This window comes from Moschus berezovskii, chromosome 10 (assembly GCF_049115385.1).
Source record: "Moschus berezovskii isolate FMDL1 chromosome 10, NW_MosBer_1.0, whole genome shotgun sequence".
Lineage (NCBI taxonomy): Eukaryota > Metazoa > Chordata > Mammalia > Artiodactyla > Moschidae > Moschus > Moschus berezovskii.
In genome coordinates, this window is record NC_142469.1 from 49,487,103 (window position 1) to 49,511,862 (window position 24,760).

Consider the following 24,760-nt stretch of genomic DNA (forward strand, 5'->3'; position numbering starts at 1 on the left):
GCAACTAGCACCATTTGGCACGTTTATGACAATAGGGTTCTGGTTTTCTTAACTCCACAGTTAAATGCTGGCAGCATTTCAAATTCTTGGCACAGATGTTTAAGTGAATATAAAGAAGAAACATTTAAAAAAAAACAACACTGGACAGTTTTGAGTGTCTAAATATAAGCAACATTATTTTCTTAACATGCATGGTACCATGAACTTGGTAATGGATGAAGTGGAAAACATGAAAACCATTTGTGAAGGGCTTTTAGGTTTTTTTTTCATTGAGGGCACTAACACTTTCCTATAAGTATCTCTCCTATTCATGTCTACCAAGTGAAACTCAAATTTTGCTGTTTGTGACTGGAGAAAGGTTAGTATCTGGAGTGTCAGTGGACAAGCAAGTAGATCCATTCCCAACACATGATCCTTGGGACCACATGGCCAGGCTACGGTGATCCCTGGGCTTCATACTAAAAATGCCCAGAGGCCTGTCAAACAGCTTTCTTGAAATTTGTTTTAAATTGAACAAGTGGCAAATCTACTTCCTGAGTTAAAATGTGAAGGGAAAAAAATACTGTAGCACATAGGGCAGGAAAACTGCAGTATTGCCTATGATTCCCTGTGGTGTGTTCGGTGTTGACTACTGAAGCAAAAATAATGCAACCCATGGGCAAAATGCTCCTCAGGTTCCCAGGGCTCCCCAGAGTCCCTCACCCATGAACTGGCTGGGTCCACACACTTACATCCTGGATCAAGGCTAGGGTGGCATTTCTGGACTTAATCCAAGTCTTCCTCACCTCGCTACCACCCCACTGCCCATCACCTAAGTAAAACAAACAAAGAAGTCCAACAAAAGCAAACAATAGCTGGCTCATGCTTGAAATGCTTTTCTTAGAAGACATTTTTATGGCCCATAATTAAAGACAAAAATCTTAAACTGTTGGTTTATAAGAGGCAAGTGATGAACCCTGTCAGATCACTGACAAATGCAATCACCAATGGAGGTGGGAAAACTAGGGAATCATCTCTATGGGGGATGGAGGATGGGGGTGGGGACATGAGCAGGATGGAGGCAAATTGTGTCACGTCCAGAATTTGTTCTAAGGCCACCCTTACAGTACGGTTAAGGTGTCACTCCCTCACCGTTCACTCAAGACACTAGACAAGCATTGGTAAAGCATGAACATTTATATTTAATTTACATTTTGACAATTTGCACATAAATAACAATGTAAACCAGTACGTAAACATAAGATAGTTTGTTCTAGCAAAGTAAAAAGCCAATAACTTTGGTCAGTTTTAACTGTGAGTAGAAGAAAGAAAAAAAAAAAAAAAACCACTGTTGATTGTGGGCTCAACATTCACATGTAAGAGGCCTCAGAGGGAAAGTCAGATGGTACAGAGAATTACGGTCTCAAGCCACTGTGCAGGTCTCAGTAAAAATTTACACTAATGAGAAAGCAAGAGGGAAAAAAGAGAACAAATGAGTGATGGAATAGAAAGTATTTGATGTCAATGTCAGAGTATGAGGCTTTGGTTTACTTATAATCAAGGACTGTTTGTCAAACACTGTTAAAAAAAATATCATACTAAACTGTCAGCTTCATGATTTAAAGGAACAGATCAGTAAGGCTCTTAGGTTTCCCTGGATTATCCTAAATTTGTTGTTCTCTTCTGTAGGCTGACATTAGTTGCCACAGACCAAAATGCTGAATATATAAACCAGATTGATTAGTGATCCATCAGTTATTTAAGAAAGAAGGAGAGGAAGAGAGAGAAAACTTATAGTGGTTGATGGGATTTCTATTTCTGGGACTTGGGTGTGACATCAGAATGTGACCCCCCCCCCCAAAAAAAAAAGCTATCTTAGATTGTCCTGAATAGTTAAGAAAGATATGTCTTTCTCCCTGGTTGTTATGCGGTCCCCACCTTTACACCAAGATTTTAGGATCTCTTACAATACCAAGGGGTGCCCAAGCTCACCAATGTAATTGTGAGGTCATCAAGTGCTAATTAAGCAAAGAGTCAGAAAGGATTTGTTTTTTTTGGTTTTTTTTTGCCATTAGGAAAAGAAGGATCTTTTACATGTTTTGGCTCACAATTTTAAGTGGTTATAAATATATTATATATACATGGTATAGTGGTATAAATAGATTTATAAATATACATCATTGTCCGCTACACCTTGAATGCCAACGTGTCATCTTTGGGCTTAGCAGAGGACGAGGCAGAATAGGACGCATTCCATCTTTCTGGTGCATGCGTGCTCTTTCCTCTTGAGTAGCAAATCATTAGAGATGCCATCCCTTCCTGCACTACTGGACACACTCAATGAGGTAATTGTTGTTGAACAACTTTGCAATGCCCTTTCTTCTTCAATTAAATTAACCATAAAATGTAAAAACACAAATACTGAGGAAAGTCTGAGTTGCACAGAAAAAACAAATACAACTGATGTGTTGGGGACAGGAATGTTCATTACCCGCTTTGACCCTAAGACAACGAGAATACCCGTGTTCCGGTTTTTGGTTTTTAAAGTGTGGCCTGAGCCTATCTAACTCAAATCCTTCCTGGTAGAGCACCATGCTTGTGCAATTTTGACATAATAACAAAAAAGACCAACAACAAAAACACCTGGACTCATGCCCCCAGACCTCACCCATACAAAACCACCTGTGCTTTGGAAACATTTTGCAGTGGTTTTAAACATGGCATTTTGTCTTCTTCACATTTTCAGATAATACATTGGGATGCTAAAGTCTCGTGGCCACTCCACATGGTCACATGACTTTGGGGGTGGGGCGACCCTGTTTTTTGAAGAGGGAGACAGATCAGCAAATAAATCTGTGATTGGGGGCAGGAATGCTGAACTCTACAGAAATATACAAGATTTTTATTTCTTCTACCTATTACTGGGTAATTCTGCAAACATACCCCCAAACTATGTTCAAATGATACAAGGCTGTTCAAATAATATAATCCTATGAACAAACACATCAACTGCCTCACTTTGGCAATACTCAAACCTCACTTTCAAACCATTATTATAGAGGGAGGTTGACTGAAGTAATGTATCTGTTTACTAAATCTTAGGTACTTAAAACAGATGTGCAGAAATTATCTACAAAGAATGGCCACCAGACAAAATATAACACTTAACTCAAATTACAAGGAATTCTTCCAGTCATTGTAAACTTTTTTTAATTATTGCTTTTTGGATGATAAATTGTATAATAAATTATGAAGGATTATCATTGAAAAAATAATTATGGCTAGGCAATAGTCTTAGCAATGGGGAGGCTATGCAAACATATTCACACAAATATTCAAAATACAACAGGTTCAAATATATAGATGGGATGTAAATAAGTATATATAATAGGTATATATATTGTCTTTGCCTTATTTATGCCCTGAGATTTCAGTAACTTTGGGGTTCCTTCTTTAATTCCAGAGAGGTGAGGGAAACCATCTGCCGTCAGGGAGAGTTTTGCAGAACTGGAATTATATACAAGCGCTTGCGACAGGCACCCTGACTCGCCAAGTCATAAGTTAAGAAACAAGACAAAACACCTTTTGTTTTCTGAAAATCTTAAGGATCCATAGGTTCGACTGTTTCTTGTTTGACCTTTACAGGTCCCAGAGGTAGTGGGTTGCTGTGAGGCAACTTCAGGAGGGATGGCTCTGTTGACTCATAGAGGCTACACCCTGAGAGCAGTCCATTTCCCATGTTTCTTTGCAAAGACACTTTCAGGCCAGTTTCTTCCTTCTCTTTCTTGACTATGGCCAGAATCTCTTTTTCCACCACAGAGGTCATGTCGATATTGTCCTCCATGTCCTCCAGCCGGTCGGCGTTGTCGCTGATGTCAAACTTCTCAATTTCTTCATTGATTCTGGTCAGGTCCTCCAGAGGCAGCCCAGTGGCCGGGGCCACAGGACAGTGCCCCTTCAGGTGGACCTTGAGGCTGCAGAGATGGATGTAGCTCTTGTGGCAGTGGGCGCACTTGTGTGGCCGCTCCCGGGTGTGCAGGCGCTTGTGGAGCTTCAGGTGCACAAACTGGGTGAACTTGGCGGGGCACACCTTGCACTGGTAAGGTTTCTCTCCGGAGTGGAGGCGCAGGTGGGTCTTGAGATTGCTGGTGCTGCTAAATCGCTTGTGGCAAACCTGCAGTGTGAGGAGGGAGGCAGAGAAGGGAGGATGGAGACCAGAAGGTTAAGAGCTGCCAAGGGGAGGTGCCAGCTGCCCACCCACGCAGGCCAACCTGGGAGGGGAGAGAAAACTCCCTGTGGCCCCTCACCACAGCGTTAGGCAAAAAGGGCAACGTGGGGACGCTCCCACAGGGTGGTTTCCCTCCCCGACCATTGTCCACCCAGTGGAAGCTGGCTGTGTCGTCTCAACTCATCAGTAGCCTAAGGAAGGCCAAATTCTTGTGTTGGTTTAGGGTACCAGGACGGTGACTGCCGAGACACTGTCTACAAAGGTTGAAAGTTCTACCCAGAAAACACTGCCCACCTGGCATTCATGTGGCTTCTCTCCCGTGTGTACCAGGTAGTGTTTCTGCAGATGGGCGAGCTGAGTGAAGCCCTTGTTGCACGTCTGGCATTTGAAAGGTCGTTCTCCACTGTGCACTCTGAGGTGGACCTGGGAAGAAGCCACAACAGCTTAGCTTTGCTCCCCCTCGGCAGGCTGTAAGAGTGAAAGTCCCGGCTCATGGACTCAGGGCATTTAGGATGCAAACCTCTTAAGACAAGCATCAAGGTGCAGTCTTAGAACAAATCAAACCCGGATGTGGATTTCACAACACTCTATCGTGTCTGAGCTAAAGAAAAGTCACAGGCTAAGCAGGAATTCCACACTGATCCTCTAGCGCAAACCCCAGATGTTTATTCATCAGAAGACACTGGGGGGAGGGGAATTAATGGGTCCCAAGCTACGTGGCCGCCGATGCCAAACCTGGGTCTCACACGGAGGAAACCGCCATCTACAACCTGCGGGAGGTTTAAGTACCCGGGCGCGCTGTGCGCCCTCCCGGGGACAGACCGCGCATCGGGGTCGGGGGTAGGGGGTGACCACCCAGGCCTACCTTCAGATTTGAGAGCTGCCCGAAAGTCTTGGCGCAGACGTTGCATTCATACTTGATCTTGCCGTTCTGCTTCTTCAGCGGGTAGGGCAGCGTCTTGTAGCCAGTCATGTTCCTTTTGTTCTTGATGAGATTCACCGCCTCCTCGGCTCCGGGGGCCGCAGCGGCCGCTGAGGTAGCTTTGGGCTGCACCACGTGTTCTGCCGTGGCGGCGGTCCCGGCCGTCGGGGAGCCGCTGGTGGGGGTGCAGGCCTTGTCCTTCAGGCTGGCGGCCGCCCCGGGGAGGGAGAAGGCGCTGTGCGGCGCGGGCACCAGCACGTCCCGGGGGTGCTCGGGCTGCAGCAGGCGGCGCGCCCCCTCCGAGGGAAGCGAGCTGGGGAGCGAGGCGGACGCCAGCATCGGGGGAGGCAGGCCGCCCCCGCCCAAGAGGCTGCCGTACACCGGGTACAGCCTCGGGAAGAGGCCGAAGCTGCTGAGGCCGCTGATGTTGCCCACGGCGGAGCCCAGGCTGTTGCAGTTCATGCCGTAAGGGGGCAGCAGGAACTTGGGGTAGTGCGCGTTGTAGGAGGGGATGAAGGCGGGCGGCAGGTGGGTGGGCGGCCCGAAGCCGGCGAAGGAGCCCAGCCCCTCGGCGGCGGCCCCGTAGGGGGCGTTCAAGTAGGCGAAGGAGTCGCGGGCCTCCTGGGGGCCGGGGCCCAGCGGCGACACCGTGTTCCCGGGGCTGCTGTGCGGGCTGCAGCTCTGAAGGCTCCGGTCCGGGCTGCTGCGCGCCGAGGGGCTGGGCGTCGTGGAGGACGGTACGGGGGAGTGAGTGATGTAGGGCGGCCGCTCCATCCCGTAGCATCCCAGCGGCGATTTCAGAAAGTCTTCCGGGAGCGGGGCCCGAATCGGGTACACCACGCGCGGGTAGAAGGGCATCTCCGGGCTCCCGTTTTTCCTGAAGTCATCCGCGTCCTTCTCTGAAGTGAGGGGTGAAATGTTGGAGCGGTACAAGTCCTTCCCTTTGGAAGAATGAGAGTCCAGTTTTAGGATCTCTTTGACACTATACTCCCTCTTCGGGACACTCTTTGGGCATAGTTCATGTTTCTCAGTGCTCGGCTGCTTTGGACGGCTCTGGGTTTGTGCTGAAATAAAGAAAGGATGATTATTACTCAGAGGGAGACAGAAAATTGAAGCGACATTGCCCAGGCTGCTCTCTCCTTGAGCAAACCTGAGCCCCAGCTGCCCCAAGAGGGCCACCTGGCTTCTCAACACTCACTCATTCTGGAAGGTTCATGCCACTCCAGTTCCTCCTCAGCAAAACCGGGTCACCGGTGGCATCAGTCAAACAAATAACATCGTTTGGATGACTGTTTCCACTGGTAAAAACCTCATGATAGAACAGTCCTGTTCAACCTAGAATAGGAGCGTGCCTCCATGAAATACTGGGTGTGGGGTGTTACAGGTTAATAAAAGTCACAGTTTACCTAAAGGAAATCAGCACACCCTGGGAACTAGATATGAAAGATGAAGACTCATTTCAAGTAATAAGCAGTCATCAATTTTCACCTCCATTCTTGTTTAATACGAATTTGATAAAATCCTGTTCAAACTGCCTCTGTCAAACAGATTAGCAAGGTGATGCGAACCCTTCCTCTGGATTTGCTGAGAACACCAGAATTTCACTGAGGCTCCAGGTCTCACCAGGCTCCCAGTAATGCTGTCCCCCGGAATCACAAGGCGTGACATAGTCATCTCTGCCAAACCACAAATGGCACTTTCCGAGCCAGTTCAATTACTTAGAGCACCAAAGAAAACAGGCAGCGAGGATGAAAACACGTATTCCAAAAGATGGCATATTATTACTCGGTAAATAGACTGTTTAGGAACAGCAGCAATGCTCTTAAACAGAGCCTGTTTACAACAGGTTCTCCAGGCCATGGCCAGCACTGCTCCCTCCAAACACGCAGAACGAAAGATGCTTTCGGGAAGACACCAACCAGCCAGGGCTGGGAAAACCGACCACTCCCTGCTCAGCCTTCCCTGGAAACCAAAAGTAAAATACAAGTTGCTTGGTTGGAGCTCTGGTTGTTGGCGGGTAAGCACTCCAGCCTGCACACTTGCCCTCAGTGTAGGGAAAGATGAAGGATCAGCTGTGGGTTTGTATAGATGCCGTGAGAGGCAGGAGAGCTCTTGGCCTCAGCCTTAGAAGAGGACAGCCTCGGGGGACCTTGCCCAGCCTCCGTAAAAGCATCATTTTGTTGTCCCTGCTTGATTTAACAGAGGAAGAACTCTAGGCTTGATACCTGATAGGTCTAGAAATGAACTCTGTGCACTCCAGAGTCTGAACTCTTCAAATCCATTCTCTAGGCTGACAGGCTTGAGGGATTCGGTTCCAGTTTGAGAGCCCCCTCAGAATGTTATCTCTGCTGGCTGTTATCAGTTACTCCCGGGTGAGCCCGAAGCCCCAGAATAAACACAGCCCAGACACTATCAGGGAAGATGCTGATGGGGGCAGTGATGGAAAGCTTGTTGAGGGAGAGGGATTTCTGAAGCCACTAAACCAAAATAAATACCCCCTTATCAGGCCAATATCAGTCTTTCAGTGAGGCTCAGCAGGCAGGAAGTTCAAATTGTCACTTTTGTTTTTTAAAGCTGAAATGGTAAAAGAAGAGAGACAACTAAGTTGGAAAGCTGATAGGCAAGGCATCTCACAGCCACAGGAGGGAATTTTGAGGCAAAAAAAGAATGATTTGGAGGCAACCATATAGGCTCAGGTTAAAAAAAGAAGACATAACCCTAAAAAAAAAGAAAACACAGAAACTTCACCATCACAACTTTCTGCCACTTTTATGTGGCAAATTACATCTAAGTCTCCTAATTTTTTCTAGTAGCTTCAACACTCTCTGGGTTCTAAAATTCAATAAATTAAAGTTATAAGCAGGAAGTTTTAATCTGTCCATAGCACTGCCCTCCTATTTAGTCAGGTGTTATTGCTGAGCACCTCCATAATCCAATTATTAACAATCGAGCCAACACAGAAAAGTTGGAATTGATTATTTTCTATGCAAAATACTGAGCAGAGTGTGCCTAGCATATCGAAGCTCCAAGATAAATGTTCAGTATCTCTAACACCTTCATAAAAACACATTTATTTCCTATTAAAAAAAACAATATCCAGAGAGCAATGTCAGCCCCCCTCAGGTGTTCTAATGTGTCAATCATGGAATCTATGTATGTGTGTGCTAAGTCACTTCAGTCATGTCCGACTCTGTGCGACCCTATGGACTGCAGCCCTGCCAGGCTCCTCTGTCCATGGGATTCTCCTGGCAAAAATACTAGAATGGATTGCTGTGCCCTCCTCCAGGGGATCTTCCTGATCTAGGGATTGAACCCGCGTCTCTTGTATCTACCAGCACTGGCATATGGGTTCTTTACCACTAGTGCCACCTGGGAAGCCCTCATGGAGTCTATATGAAGGTATATTAAAAAAAAAACCATCCTTCAGTAGCTGAGTAATCAGTGGAGCTGGTGTCATTTCTGACTCTCCCACTCAGCAGCAGCTTGAGTTAACTTGAAAAAGAAAATCAAGATCTGTTTTTGTTCTTAATTCTTTAATGGCTGTAGGCGGACGGAGTCATTTCAAGAGTGAACTGCTTCTGAAGGCTCTGAATGGCTTAATTATGCCGACTCACATTTTCGATCTATAATAAGAACCCCCAAGACTATAAGAAAGAACCTAGAAGTTCTGCAGTAGGCAAAACAAAGTCTGTTTTCAACTGAAACTGAGAAAGCAGATTAACATTTAGAAGTCTATAATTTGGTCAACTGTTTTCTAGATGGGTTAGTTAGATAGACTGAAAAAAAAAAACCTTGGGAGGGTAGGACTTAAACCTAATAATTCCTACTCCTTTTTTTTTTTTTAATAACTATTTGTGATTTCTGGTTACTTATTTTTCTTGACCAGTTTTCTTCAAATCTCTTCTCCTCAAAACTCTACCAACTGAACCATCACTGCCATTTTAAAGCCCTCACAGAGATTCTGACACAGGCCTCTACTGTGCATGCAACATGGAACCCAACACAACTCATTTGAAGACACAATCTACCTTTTAGGCCTGATGAAATAGTGGAAATTTTCCTGATCAGCATCTCAATCATCAGTTACCACACCTAAGACAACTGGTTTCACAAGAGGCAGCAGGAGTCTTAGCTTACTGTGACTGGTTATTGTTAACTTTTATTCTGTACGACGACTACTGGACAGTGCATGGGCACCTGAAAATGTTCAACCACCATTTAGAAAAAAAACTGCATAACAACAACAGATATTTGAGGGAACAAAGGTGTCATTTCATAGAGAACATGACAGTTCCTTCAGAGCTCAAAGAATAACCATTTGAACCTTAAAATTCTGTGCTGAGCCTTTTGTTGGGGAATAAAAGATGCAAGGCCTTTAGGACCTTTCTTTGTGTGGAAGAAGGTGAGGGATGTATGTGAAAAAACTTATTTGTGGTTACTGCAAAGTCACCAAGGTGGGTCATTTAAAATGGAGTTACAGTTCAAAGAAAATTTAAAAAAATCAATGTCTTTTTTTCTGAATCCATGGATGATGAAGCTCATGGAATGTGAGGAGACCCTCAAGAGAAAGCTGCAGCTATGTTGAGAAAGTCAGGAAGAAGCAGCACATTTTCCTGGGAGATGGCCTGCTGGAGTATAAGTTGCCTTTTACTACTGGGCCTGGCACCTACGTATGTTAAAAGAGAGGAAGGGCTCCTGGGATGCTTGGAACTGGTGATATAATGGGGACTCTTGGGAGTGCTAAAGGGAGATGAGGGAAAAGACCCACAACCATTGACCAGGACCTGATTATACCCACTATGCTCAAGCTGGAAACCAAATTGTTTCCAAACATTTCAAGGTTTTTTCCCCAAACCTCAAGAGTTTGTGTATGTGTGTATATAAGGACCATAAACACAAATTTAAAGATATTATGGTAGAGGTCTTTAAGGTTTTATAGCCCCAGATTTTCAGAAAACTACAAATACAATCTTGAGATCACTGGGAGAGCAGTCAACTAGACAGTGTGGGATGAGCACTAAATAGCTAGAGTTGGATTATACCTGCTAGAATAAGTAACTGGTTTGTTAATTGGCTAAAAATTTAAGTCAAATTCTAATTTATGTTAATATTAACATTCATCCCAAAGGTCTCAAAGGCCAAAATGTGAACTAAAACAATTTAGACTCCAGATAAAGAAAATGGGACAGCATATGGGTGATGGATGAATCTGGGTAAAGTGTTTCTGGGAATTCTTTGTACTGTTCTTCCAGCTTCTCCTTATGTTGGAAATGAGATCAAAACAAAAGGTTACAAAAATTTCAGCATTTAGATGCTAAACTCTGAAAGCAAAAGGAGCTGATTTAAAAAATCTGCTTTAAAAGCAGTCTGAGAATATACGACTATAGTTACAACAGGTTGGAATTTTATGGTAAATCTTACATCATTCCTAGAGATCACTTGAGAATGACTAAAACAAAGTAGCCCTTTGCAGAGAGGTCATGACAGCAACTTTAACCAACAGAAAAGTAAAAGCTTATAAACCTAAGGAACTGAAAATTTGTTAAGATAAAGTGATAGGTGGTTACTGTAATACCGATTAGAGGATCAGATAATTAGGTTTTTACCATAAGGAAGGAAGTGAAGATATAAAATCTTCAGGGTTATCCATTTCGAATAAGATTTGAAAAATTATAGCTCCAAGTTTTTCTAGAAACAATTTATGTTTCACATCAGACCATAAGTTGATAACCAAATGTGCATCTACATTTCAAAGCATATTTTAAGCACTGACAAATTACCACAAACAAGGAACTATACCTTTCATCCTTGGCATGTCAGAACTAATCTCTATTAATATAATCCTACCTGCCCCCTTTTGGACAGATTAGCATTGGACCTTTATTTCTTCCTGTACATTCAGAGTTGCTCTTAGTATTTTTTAAATGATCAAGTTTCATTATAGGGAATAGAGACTGAAAAAAATTGTTTTTCTCTTCCCAGTGCTGAGTTTAAGCCACCTACTTGGTCCATCAAATGAAGCCATGTAATTAAACAACATGTTATTAGTGCAAAGGGGCAGAACTGACATTACTGGCATTTAAAAAAATTTTTTTTTTCCTGTAATCCACTTACTGAGATTCATCATTGTCAGCTCTCCGGGATAAGGGTAGTGAAGCCTTTCCGCAAAGTCCCGGCAGTACCACACAAGAAGCTCCTGGTTGGCAGGGATGGGCTTAATGGTGTAGAAGTAGATGTTCATGCCGTTCTGACAGGCGGCCAGGTTCTGCTCCCGGGCAGAGTGTGCTGGGTTCACGTAGCGCAGCCAGTTGCTCTTCTCCTCATTAAAGCCATCAATGAAGTGGTGAAGCTCCCCTCTGGAATAGATCTGCGCAAAAGAGAAGACAGACATGGAAAAGAAAGCCCCCAGTGCAACAGAAAGCTTGCCAGCACCTCTGAGAATAAACACGGCAAGTGTGATTTCTGTTCCCTGGCTGCCTCGTTAGAAAAGGAAATCAGTTTAGCCGGAGTTGTCTTGAATCAGCAGAAATAAGGGAGGAAACAGGGGAGGCACGCTTTGTCAGTTACCTTTTCCATTTCAGTTATAGGGTCTTTTCATGTTTGGGGAAAAGCTACAGAAGAATGAAACACAAGATTTCGTTTAAGGAGCTGCCGCACCTAGTACTCTATCTGCTATCTGCTAGCGCAGTGAATGGCACACAGGCAACACTGCTGGCTTGAGTTCCGATCATTCTGACTTTTAATGCTTTGAGTCACTAGGTATTAGACCAACCCGACTGAGTACGTCAAACTGAGTCTCTCAGCTTTTTCTATGGCCTCTGTACTTGCCGTTTCCTACACCCCCGCCCAAGGCTTAAACTCTGCAAACATCCTCCACCCCCAAGCCTCCTAGTCCAGCAGTAACACTTGTTCATATGAATACTTGGAACTTTGCCTTTTTGTGGAAACGCTGGGTGGGGCCAAGGTGAACTTCACCTGCCATAACAAAGTGAACACTGGGACAGAAGCCAGCTTCTGACAGTCTACTGAGAAGTCACTTTTCCTCTTGATTAATGTGTTCGGCCTTGTGCTTTTCTTTCAAGGCTGAGGAAGGGAGAGGGAACCCTCTTATCTGTGAGGAGGTTGGCTAAGACACCACTCTCAGAGCCATAGGGTTTGTGTTTTTGGAAGAAGAGGAAAAAACCATATTGTTCTTTAAAAGCAATACAAAATGAGGAATTCAAAGTTTGTCTTAGAGTAATACTACTTCTGGTTAGCAGATATCCTCAGGCCACTCGGTAAAAAGGTAAAGCCTTACTGAAACGACTTTATAAACAGACCCTTTACCTTCCCCAGAAAGTTTCTCTTTCCCTCTTTTTAAGATGTACCCATCTCATCTTCAGACTTAAGAAAGATACTTACACATATTCAAGCAATACCTGGTTTTCTGCAACTTGGAGGTTCCAAGTCATAGGGCATGATTCACAGCAGAAGTTTTGCTCTAACCGGACAGCAGGTTATTGCTTTGTTCTTAGTCACATACTGACTATGTTAATCTCTAAAGTGTTTCTGTATTTCGCTCAAACGTTATCAGAGACAAAAAGGAACTCTGTCCCTTTAATACAGGCAGTAAACACCAGAATCACTTTCTTTTAAGAGTAACTTCCTGTAAATTGTGAAGGGGGAAATACATGTGGCTTCATCAAAGCAGCTTGTGAGAGCTTTTGCGGTGTGTTTTGTTAAGAGAAAATGGAACAAGGCTGGGTGAATTCTGCTATCAAGAGGGGTTTTCAAGTTTGTTTACTCTGATGTGCAAACTTCCAGGAACACGGGGTTCCATCGCTCTTGCACTCTTCGCTGGGCGGAAACTGCTTTCTAAAGCTACGGGTATGTTGATTCCAGTCAGCCTTCCACAGACTACAATTTACTGTATCCTCATTTAAAAACAGAAATGCCGATGCCATGAAGTCACACACACACATACACACACCCACAAGAAAATAGAATAATGATACGTCAGATGAACACTGCTGCCTATCACCCTCACTCTATTTCCATATATTATCAAGAAGATTAAAAATGTGCTGACTCATAGCACAGTTACAAGAAATGTCACTGGTTTCTCAACTTGAACATCCCTTCTCTTCTTTGTGTAATTTGCATGAAACTTTTTCTTTCCTCACAACAGATGTTCATATTCCTGCCAACAAAATCAGGATGCTTTTAACAATATGTGGGGAGTTATCTCCTACAGTATCCTTTCCATGTGAAGGACCAATTAAAATAAATCCTCTCAGGGAAAGCATTTCAGCTACTTAGAGTGAATCTTCAATAAACTAGGGAACTGAGACAGAGATAGGAGGTTCTTTAATATTTCTTGTCATTTTTTTGGAAAGGACCATGTATTAACCAGACATATGCTGGATTGTTTTAATTCAGACCTATGGCTCACTTCTCAGAAGACCTTATTAGCAATAAAGGCAAAAATGCACTCACATTTTACCCATTATTAGTCAGGTATTAAATGTATTTTAAGTATGAGTAATTATTAAATTTGTGAGCACACAATTCATAGTGGAAAATTCTCAGTAATCTTTTTTGCTCGGAAAATAGTAAAATAGATTTCTTAAAACACAAAACTTCTTGGGTTAAAAAAAAAGAAAAAGCTTGTTTCTTAGGAACAGCTTCTGGGTGATCACTAAATATAGGTCTTTTATAAAAATAGTTGTCCAAAATATATAAGCATTCTAGGTAAATTTGACCAGAATAAGTATAATATGGGCTTCCCTGGTGGCTCAGTGGTCAAAAATCCGCCTACCAATGCAGGAGACACAGGTTCAATCCCTGGGTTGGGAAGATCCCCTGGAGAAGGGAATGGCAACCCACTCCAGTATTCTTCCATGGGAAATCCTATGGACAGAGGAGCCTGGTGAGCTACAGTCCATGGGGTCACAAAAGAATAGGACACAACTTAGCGACTAAACAAGTATACAATTTTTGTTGCTACCATGCAACTGTTTCTTGAAAGAATTTCAATAAAGGTTTCACAGTAATCATGTACATTTTATGCAAGTCTATATACATACATATATATAACTGCTTTTAAATTTATTTTCTAATTGAGGAAACGGAGTATCCAGAGAGATGGATGGGAAAATGGAAAACATCCACTTTTTTTCTGTTCATTCTCATCCAGGGTTTTTTACCTAAAGATTCCTTCTAATTAGTTCACCTGTGAGGTTCTTTCTAACTGTGATATTCCAAAGGAAACTGGATTGACTAGATGGGATGTTAAAGGAAAGTTTATCATCTTGAATGATTTGTAAGCATCTCCCTTACACTATGGAATAACTTATGTACTGTCAAATCCAGTAGTTTCATGGTACAGATGCATTTAAACAGGATGAGTCTTGTAGTCCATCTCCATTCCTCTAGTACCATCTTCTAGTCATCCTTCCTAAATGGCATTTATTTTCAAGGTAATTCATTTGTGATTACTCGTCCATTCAATTAAAGTTAAGTCAGCAAGAAATCAAGAAGGGGTGAAATCTAAGGCTTGGTGACTCATTACTACTTTACTTCCTTGCACAGAAATGCAAATGAACTTACCCTTGAAGCAAGCAGCAAACTGTTTCCTTTCATCACAAAACTCTAATGAATTGCAAAAATTAAGATTCATACATACCACCTCTTCACCCCAACTACCTTCAAGCTGTGTTTCCCAGGCTGAACTTTTAACCAGTTTCATCACAATGGCTTAGAATTCCCTGTGTCCATGGGGACCCTGAATATTGTGGGGAGCCCCAAGACAGTTGATAAAGGAAGTGACCCAGCAATTTTAGTTTCATTTTTTCTCCCTAATACTTAATGAGTCGGGAAAAATTTCCCTACTTACCCGCCAGAAGTATTTCCTGTTGGCGTTCTTGGGAACTGTATCACTGGTGTATATTTCACCTATTAGAGGTCCAAAACGTGTTCCCTTTGGTATGTATTCTTTACTCACCACTCCAGTAATCTAAAAGGGGTAAAGCACATGAAATAGTGAGTTCAACAGTAAAATATGAATTGATCTTTTCATTTCAATGAATTGAACTGTCAAATGGTAATACCACCAATGCTAACAAAATTGTGCTATGGAGAGCAGACATTAATGGTGCCTACATAATTAACAACGAGCTTTACTTCTGGGGAAGACTATCTGTTAAACTCACAGATGATAAGCAAATATTCAGCCAAGTATAAGAGTCTAGTTCTCTGGTGACCGAGGGTCCAATATTTTTTATTAATACTTTTTATGCTAGAAGAACATAGTGGGTAAAACTATTCCATTTTATAATGAGTTTCAGATACTGCAGAATTAGACAGTCAAGGTTAGGCCATTTTAGCCCTCTCCTAGTTTCCTATTTCTTCTTCTCCCTCAAACCATAAACACAGTGTGCTTAAGGGGAATAAAATAGTTTTAACCTCAGAAACCAAAGTAATGTTCTTTGGTTGTTCCACAAAGGCCTAAGGAACCAGAAACAAAACATAATATATTTTTTTCATTCCAGATGAGGTTTTTTTTTTTTCTTTCTTTATAACTTACAAGTTCTCTTTAGTAAAAGGAAATTCTTTCAAGTAACTTTGCTCTTCTCTAGCATCTTCTGCTCAACGGTGGTCAAAAGTCTTCCTTTGAAATGGAATTTATACCTAGGAGAGCTGTGGGTTCTAAGATCTGAGGAAATGACTTTCTTAGACTGGATGGATCACATATTTGACTTTGGAGGGCCTTGCTAAAAAGAAACATGTTAACTATACCAGTTCCTCCCTGATGGTAAATTTCTTGGGGGGTGGGAGTGGTTAAGAAGTCACCAACCACGAATCAGGAAGCAATTCATCATTATTCAAAAGAACTCTGTAACAGTCCCTTACTACATTTTGCAGTACATTTTGTTTTGTTTTTTATTCACTCAATTTCCCATTTTGATTTTCTTTTCACCCAAAACAGCCTACAAATCACTTGCTGAATGCCTTACTGATATGGACCAAGAGGAGAGGTAAAACATATTTATTTTGTTTTCATTATCCCTGGTGGCTCCTTTCTAATTGTGCACCTGAAATGGTAGGCCTTTATATATGAATCAATAAATTTTGCAGTGGAATCTAAGATTTTGATTTTGATATACACTGATACGTCATTAAATCTCATCAACAACTGAAATCTTTGTTTAAAAGGATATAGAACACATCTACATACTTGTGACAGACCAGTCTTTCTCACATACATGACTTAAAAATTAATTTAAAAAATTTAATATTCAATATACAAGCCAATGGAGCATACCCAGACTGGAAAGACAGAAAAAAAGAAAATTTCCTATACCCAACACAAGTTGAAACAAGGTTGGTGAGCTCGAGTGTTATTTTTGGTCCGTTATGAATTTCTGGCAAGAGCTGAAAAAAGCAGATGTTCATTTCATTCTCCTCCTCTGCCTCATTTACATCTATCTGCCCTTTCAATAACAGTTCATCGTTATTGGTATATGTTGGCAGTACAGCTCTGAAGAGTACTTTATAACAGTCTTGAGTTTAAAACACATCCTAAAGCTTAGGTAGACTTATTCAGAGGTTCATTGTTTATTATATATTATTGAAATGAATTTGAAAAATTCATGGAATTGGCTTTTATGACACAAATCATTTGGTATTCATATCTGAGTGATTATTCCATAATATTAAAATGACAAACAGGACAAACAAATAATGTCATTCACTGGTGAGCCAATAATTAGCAGTTGATATTTTCAACATATCCACTTTAAAGCAGTAATTTTAAAAAAGGTACTCAACTGGTTTATCAACTTTGTTTTAAATTATAGTCTCTTGCAGACAATGTCTTGGGAGTCAGAGCTTGATTACCAACAAGTAGTATTGGAGAAGGCAATGGCAACCCACTCCAGTACTCTTGCCTGGAGAATCCCAGGGAGGGCAGAGCCTGTCGGGCTGCCGTCTGTGGGGTCGCACAGAGTCAGACACAACTGCCGCGACTTAGCAGTAGCAGCAGTAGCAGTATAACATCGAGGTCAGGGTTTTTCTCCTGAATTGCCATTCTTTTAACCAATGGGCCTCGTATTCAGCTATCAATCTTACACTAAGAGAACACACAACACTTTCTTATGGTCAGAAAGAAGTCAACCAGCAACTTGTTCCTACAAAAGAATTTGCAGAAGACATACACCACCAAACATCTCTGAGTGCAGCAAGTCACTGGAGGAGATATGAGACGGCATTAAAGAGCTCCTGCCATCAACAGCCATACAAATGCAACTCACCAGACAAGACAGGAGAACAATCTGTCTGGAAAGGGAAGTCTAGGGAAATCCTCAAGCAATCCCAAACAAATAAAAGAGCCTCAATACTAGATTATCTTTACAAGTGAGGCAGAACACTAATATTTTAAGTTCTGTGATCCTTAGAGCTTTGGGTACTTATATATTCACACATTAATAAATAGAGACACCAAATCATAGAATTTTGAGGCTGGAAGGAACCGCTTAGCTCATATACTATCTCTATCCATTCCCAGTTCAGCACCCTATCTCACAATCAAGCACCTTCATCTCAGATCCTTATCTGAGAAATTATTCAAAGAGGACATAAGAGCTATAACTCTTAAGATTCCAGCTCTAAGACCCCTGAGCTCACCCAGGTAACTGGAGCGGGGATCAGAACCAGGGTAGTTTTTAATGGGAAGTAAGAGACTATCATACTTCTCCCTCTGGCCCTGGAAAGATCTGGATGTGAATCTTAGCCAACAACCAACAACGTTCTATCCTTGGAGCCAGCACATAATGTAGGGAAACCTCGTGTGTGCCTTGAATTTCCCAGAACTAGAAAGACTAATTAAGAATGTATTCACCTAAGCTCAGGAAGGAAACTTCACTGGAACTGACCAGGGTCCTAAAGCATCATTGCTGGGCCCGGACTCCTGTGTGCCTCCCATAAATCTACCAGCGAGAGGATGCTGGCCTTCACACTTCCCCGCCTGACTGCTCTGTGCTGGACTGACCCCTACAGATCTATCAACAGCCTCAGTTACACAGTATACCCTGAAGTTCAAGACCTGCAGACAAAAAATAGGGCTTGTTTTCCATTTTACAAAATGAAGATGTCACAACTTAGTATGGGTGGACTAGGAGTGCTGAATCAAAGTTTGATAGTAAGGAAAATAATTTTTTTAAAAGCAAATTCCCTCTTTAGAAATATATGAATACACGTGCATCTCATTGAGTTTCAAGCAGAAATATCATTCAGGTCTAACGACGGTATAAGTATCCTCACCCCAAATTATATTAAAATCATTTTAATTACTAGCTACCTCTTCCCCTCCCCCTCAAAAAAAAATGACTCATTAGATTAACATTCTATTTTGAATACAAGGATATTTGCATTGAGATGGCTAGTGCTCTGTAGTGAACCAAGACTTCAGCCTGCACTTTACTCCACTGTTTTTAAAAGGGGGTGGAGTGGATAGAGATGTTTTTGGAAAGTTTCCTTAATTATCTTTATATTAAAGGAAATGCCTGGTTACATGGTCTCCCAATAAAAGGCAGTATGAAGAGGGAATTGCATATTATGGCGAGATACTTTTTACAGATGACTTGAGTTAATGGACTTTAATCGAAATGGACACTGAGTCCCCATCATGGGCCTGATGTTTAATTGCCACACGACACTGGAGTTCAGGCTCAGAACCACAGAGCCTCTGAATTCAACACAAGCAACCTCAGTTCAGGCTACGGCTTCTAGAACAGAAGTGTTTAAATCGATCTTTCGTGTTCAAGTATTCACAGTAGATTATTTCAGGAGATCAAGGGGAAAATCCCCCTAAAAGAATAACCCAGCAGTTTAAAAAGTTTTAAAAGTTTTTTGAATAGAATGTCTAAATTTGGTTTGGGTTCTGGAAATAGGAAGTAAGAACAGCCTCATTAAATGTGCAAAATGATTCTAAACTAAATCTAAAAATGAGGGTCAAGATCAGAAATATGCTTTGTATGTTTTGTTTTTAAACCAAAAAAAAAAAAAAAAAGGTGCTGACACATAGCACAAATTCATAATGAAAAATGGTCTTGTTAAAAAAAAAATCCCCAGGATGTCAGCACATCAGTACATAATGTAACATCTTCTGCTACTTAAATGAAAACATTTAAAGAAGGGCAAGATACATCAGTCAGATAAAAACTACATGTACAAAGGCTTTTTTCCTCTTTCCACGGCTTGTGGGGCTGAAAGAGCAAACTGAATAGTGATAATGTAAACGTTTCATCCATTCTGAAGGTTCCCATCCCAGAACTGGCTTGCAGCTGTCATGCTCTCAGTGGCTCGGTTTCACAGTTCTCTCACCGTTTTGAGGGAGCTGTCCTTTTCCAAAGTTCAAAAAGGAAGGAAGGAGAGACAGAGAAGCAGGTACACACTACAGAGGGCGCTTAAGCCAGTATTACATTTAAGCTGGTTTCCTGGTTACTTTTATGATGAAGGACTAGAGACATACTGTTCTCTTCAAGCATTTCGGTAAAATCAAGTAGGAGAAAATAGAATAAGAGAACCCTGACCTCTTACTAGATTTGTTCTGAAGGACCCTCCTTAGGAATACAGGAACTATATGCCATTTTCAGTGCTGAACATACCAAACAAGCTTAATAAAGGATTGGTCTGAAGTATGTTAAGATGATAAATAAAACCACAGTGACACCAAGAGGGGCCAGTGTAGCACAATGCAGAAGCATTAGTTGGAAAGTCTGAAGAACTTTGCTCCAAGTCTGGCTCTGCCTCCAAGTGTACACCTTAAGTATGTGTCTAGTCTTTTGAACTTTGGACTAATGATCTAAGCGCATTTTTTTTCTATTTAGCTATTATTTTAAATAGAATGATGAAAATTGAAAGACAAGCTAAGAAATGAGGACAATACTACTAAAGGCAAGGATGAACCAGAGTGGAGAGGTCTTGATTTTAATCCCAAGCGATCGGACAGGGCAACACAACACAATTAAAATCTGGGAACAGACCAATATTTGGTCAAATCTGATCTGAGGAAAAATGCTACACTTTTTAAAGCCACAGACAAACCTTACAGACCCAAACAAATCCTACACTGATTCCACGGGCCACAAACTACGAGACTTTCTATAGAGAAGGGTGTTACTGTCACAAAAAAGGTGTAATTAAGGCCGACTTCTGGGGTCAAGTCTTTGGTAATGTTCACATACAAATACAATTTAAATTTTGCTTTTTATGAAATCAGCCTCCTCTCTCCCAGTAGGAAAAACGGGGAGGCGGGGGGAGTTGAGTTTTAATGAAACCCAAAGCAGAGTTGCTCTATTTAATTTTAGACAGCTGTGTCACCCCCTCACTAACAACTAACAACACTGAACTCAGACACACAAACAGGAAAGAGACGAAGTATTTCCCAAATCAGCTCTCAACGCCTTCAAATACTGTTCCTTAGGGAAGGAGGAAAGTGATTTGACATGGTTGTAATGAACAGTCTCAGGATGGAATTCTGGACTCCTACAGAAAAGACTCCCCCTTTCACAACTTTCTGAAGGCAGTGATAGGATTGACAGTGAGTCACGGGAATGGTGGTGCTAAGTCTGTGGTGGGGTCGATTCCTTCAACTCAGCCCTGCAGTCAACTCACGAGAACAACTGCAGCAGCTGAATTCTCAAAACAAGAGGTGGTTCTGCAAGTTTTTTCACAGCTAAACATCACGCCTTGCTATAATCATTATATAAAAGGGTAAACACAAATCCTTTGCTCATTCCAAGTTTGGGTTTTCAACCCCTTTGAAACAACAAAGAGTGTACCCACTTCAGAGGCTAAGAAGGAATCGGCCTGCCAGCCCTGCCAGAGCAAAGGAGCTGCCGCAGATAAACAGTGGTTAGTTCTGAAGTCATCCGGACAGAGGACACTTTTACATGAACCTCTTCTCAGTTTACACCATCACTTCAGTTCATAAACACGTCAAGGTTTTGAGAATAATTTTAGAAACCCAGCTAATAAAGCTGGCTCGTTAAAAAAAGACTAAAGCCATCTCATGACCAAAAGGAGACAAAAGAAACATGAAAAACATTTTTTTTAAAGAAAAAGTTTTCTCCCTCCAAAGCAATTGTACTGGGTGATGAGGGCCAGTGAGTCCAGAGCGGTCAGGAAACTTTCTCGAAGCTGCTGACAATTTCACCCACCCGACGCTGCAATTCGGCTTTTCCAAGACATGTCAACTTGCCAAAAGATTTAACTGTTTACTAATTAATATGGAATAGTCAAGAGCTGGAGAAAATAAGCAGGGACAGACTTAAGGCAAGAGAAAGCAATGAAAGAAGTGAATTAAGTGATCAATTATTTACTGATACTTTCAGATTCTCATAGATATACAAGGTCTCAAGGGCAAGTTGGGAGATTTGGCATCAGGTGCCAATCTTCTTCAGCAAGAAACCAGAGGCTTACCTCTTTGCTGTTTGTGGCATATTTGAAAAGCAGATTCCTCGGTAAGGAAGCCTCCGCCTGAACCGAAGTGCCTCCTTCCACACCAGAATCGCAGGGGTGGTCATTCACAATGTATGTACACTTCTCCTCAAACTCAGCCTCTGTCCACAGAGTCATATCCGCATCCTCCATGTCCATTTTCATGGTCCCTTCGGTCCCCTCTGCCAACCCTGGAACCTTCACAGCACTGGAGCTACACTTGGGGGCAGCCTGGAAAAGAAGGGAAAGGCCTTTAATCCCCATTGTCCCGTGGCTCCTCTGAGAGGCTATGACTAATACAGTCGTCTGAAGACTTTAAAAGCAGATGCAGAGTGCTTGGTACAGTTGAGTAAGAGCCAAAAAGCCGTATAAAGATTGCCTTGGAGAAGCAAGGTTTTTAAATGCTATCCTTTAAAAACAACAACAAAGAGTGTGGCAACCTCATTGGGGGACAAAGTTTAAAACAGAAAAGAACCACCTCCGAACAATCCCTGACTTTACCTCTCACAGCAGAAAAATGTTGTGGGCGCCCAGTCCTCTGTCCCAGGACGCCTGGGGTCATGGCCGCCAGACCCTCAACGCTGTGGAAAAGCTGCCTCAGAAAAGTGTCACAAACAAGGAGAGGAAGAGGAAGGAGCTCTGTCTGCCTCTGAATGAAGCTAAAAATGGAAAGCGCGTGTGGTGCAGGAGCGGAACCCAGCCTGCCTTTTCCAAATGGGGAAGACTGAACTTTCCCACCAGCTCCCAACTCAAAACAACTTTCAAAACAACTTGCCCCCCCCCACACCCCCTCTGCAGCGCGATCTCTTTCATCCTCTCACATGGAAGACTGAAAAGGACTGCATCCTGCCAGCATCACTGAGCTGCAGCTTTTCAGAAATCATTTGGACCATAGGAAGAGGAGGAAAGATGGGGGTAGGGGGCAAACTCCCCAGTTTCTTTTGACTGTGGGTATCTCAGGCCAGATTGAAAAAGCAAAAACAAAACATAAAACTGTTCAATAGAATTCCCTAAAGAGAATTCCTTTAGGAGACCTCAGCCACAAATAGCACTTTCCATTTAAATCTGAAAGTGTACGAATTCCCAGAAGTCACTGATGGGCTACAGTTTACTGTAACTAAAGTTATAACAAATATGGAAGACTCAGAAGACAAGCTCTGCTTCCACTTGTAAACTGATAAGGGTATTCCCGCAATCCCCCCTCACACGCAGGAAAAGTGCTTTCCAAAGAGAGAGAAGGGGTAAAAAGGTAAACAACGTCTGCAGTGTTTTCCCATACAGACGTGTTGGGGGAAAAAGTAGGAACGTATTAAAAAGGAGCAGGATATTATTTCCATGTAAGAACGTGTCCTGGTTAGAATGTAAACACAACACTGTCCAAGTCCTTCAGGGTGGCTTTTCCATTCTTCTGTTTCTTCTCTAAATATGACCCCCTCCCTTTTTAAAAATCAAAAGCGAAGTTGTCCTTCCCTCAGTCACGATTGAAACAAACATGCTTAAGTCTACGTGGTTGCGACATGTACAGACACGATGCCACACAAGTGTTAAAGTAAAACCAAAATTTAAAATTAAGCCGACGCGGAATAGTTACTTTGTTGGACGGGGGTGGGCGGGAGTCACTATTGAAATTTCAATGAATTGACAATTATGCCTAGAACTGAAAGGGTTAATGATTCATAAGGAAAAAGTCTTATAAACGTTTGACAGTGCTAAGTGCCCTAAAGCAGAAGCATTTCTGGTTTATACTGCGACTACGTTAGCCGAAAGGTGGGGGGGAAGTTTTCAGATCAATTTCAGAATGAAAAACAAGATCAAGTTCCTTACCAAGGTCGTACCCACACGTTTTTCCAAGCAAATATCCAACATCTGAGATAAATGTCGCTCATGCCTAAACAGTCCGCAGTGTTCCGCGTCCCCTCCTGGTCGAAGGCTGGCGCGCACCGCGGCGGTGCCCTTCTGCTCGGCCGCCCGCGCCCGCGTCCCGGCTCCCGGCGCGGACAGGTGCCGCGCTGCTCTGCCTCTCCGCAGCACTGGAGGGCCGAGTGTCACGGCTGCGCTTACAGTCTGTGTTAACCCGGCCGGCTGCTCGGCCCTTACCCCCTCCCAGCTTGCAGATTTCCCATTCGTGATTCACTCCTACCAGTCGCCTGAAGAGGGGGCGTGGCCGCACCTGGCCAAGCCGCGCCGAGCTCAGCCTAGGGCTTTCCCCCCAGCCCGCGAGCGCCCAGAGCTTCCTCTCTCCGTATCTGAATTTCAACATTTACTTGGAATCGTGACTTCCCTTTGAAGGCACTTAACCTCCGCGTAGACTCGGACTGTATTGTATTCTAAAGACTCCAGACCGCCCTCCTTCCTGCTGCGGCTTTGTGAGGGGGCGCACATTCCTTAAATTCAGGGAAACCTAAAAAGGATCTCAACTTGTTGGAGTTCCTCGGCCCAGATCCAGTTAGAGAACTTAAAAACTTACTTGAAAAGAGCACGTGAAAAAGAGCAATTAATTTGCATGTTATGAAATAAGATGGAGCTGTCTAGTCCTCAAGCTATTGCTTGGGAAATAAAGGACTCCTTCCTCCCCCCACCCTCGCCCCCCCGCAAAATTTGTAAGCGTCCATTTCTCCTGATTATTAAAGCTCATACTTAGTAAAACTGACTTCCCTCTTTCAATTATTTAGTAAATAAGGAAATAGGAAAAAGTTATAATCCTACAGATTAAAATTTCTTTGCCTTTTCTCCCCTCCCCAAAACCCACAGGCAAAGGAGTGTGTTTGCAAAATGTAGAGCATTAATCTTTCTTAAAGAGAATGTGGAACTGATCACTGCAAGTGGAAGGCGGACAGAGGCAGTAATTAGTGGGGCTCTTCGTTGGGAGCCCTGTCCGGCTTTTCCTCCAGCCCCAGTCAGTCCTCTGTTGAAGGAAGGACATCCTGTGATGATGGCATACAATGTCCTGTTTGTTTATTATTAAGAGCGTGGACCTTGCATTCCTGCTTCTCATTACAAAACAAACCAGATGCTTTACTTCCTTCAATGGTCTTGTGCCTTCAGCAAGGAATCCTCTAATTCAGAGAAACAGTCATGCAAAGGATCCATTTAGAGCAGACACCCCATTACAAGGACTGTTTAGGTCTTTGTAGTACAACTCTCCTACTATT

General features: G+C 42.7%; 1 protein-coding gene across 5 annotated transcripts; it reads right to left on the reverse strand.

Annotated features, from left to right (window-relative positions):
* Positions 1–1,157: 1,157 nt before the first annotated feature.
* PRDM1 (PR/SET domain 1) lies at positions 1,158–23,771 on the reverse strand. 5 transcript variants are annotated; one of them, XM_055433264.2, is made up of 7 exons: positions 23,433–23,771; positions 21,591–21,839; positions 15,004–15,123; positions 11,244–11,496; positions 5,073–6,193; positions 4,502–4,630; positions 1,158–4,153 (listed from the first exon to the last, which is right to left on the reverse strand). In XM_055433264.2, exons 1-7 carry the CDS (start codon positions 23,472–23,474, stop codon positions 3,581–3,583), a joined length of 2,487 nt encoding a protein of 828 aa, XP_055289239.1. In that variant the 5' UTR covers positions 23,475–23,771; the 3' UTR covers positions 1,158–3,580. The 5 variants fall into 5 exon arrangements, with proteins under 5 accessions (XP_055289239.1, XP_088696805.1, XP_055289240.1 ...); XM_088840679.1 differs by lacking the exon at positions 23,433–23,771 and adding an exon at positions 22,087–22,306; XM_055433265.2 differs by lacking the exon at positions 23,433–23,771 and adding an exon at positions 22,110–22,214.
* Positions 23,772–24,760: the final 989 nt, after the last annotated feature.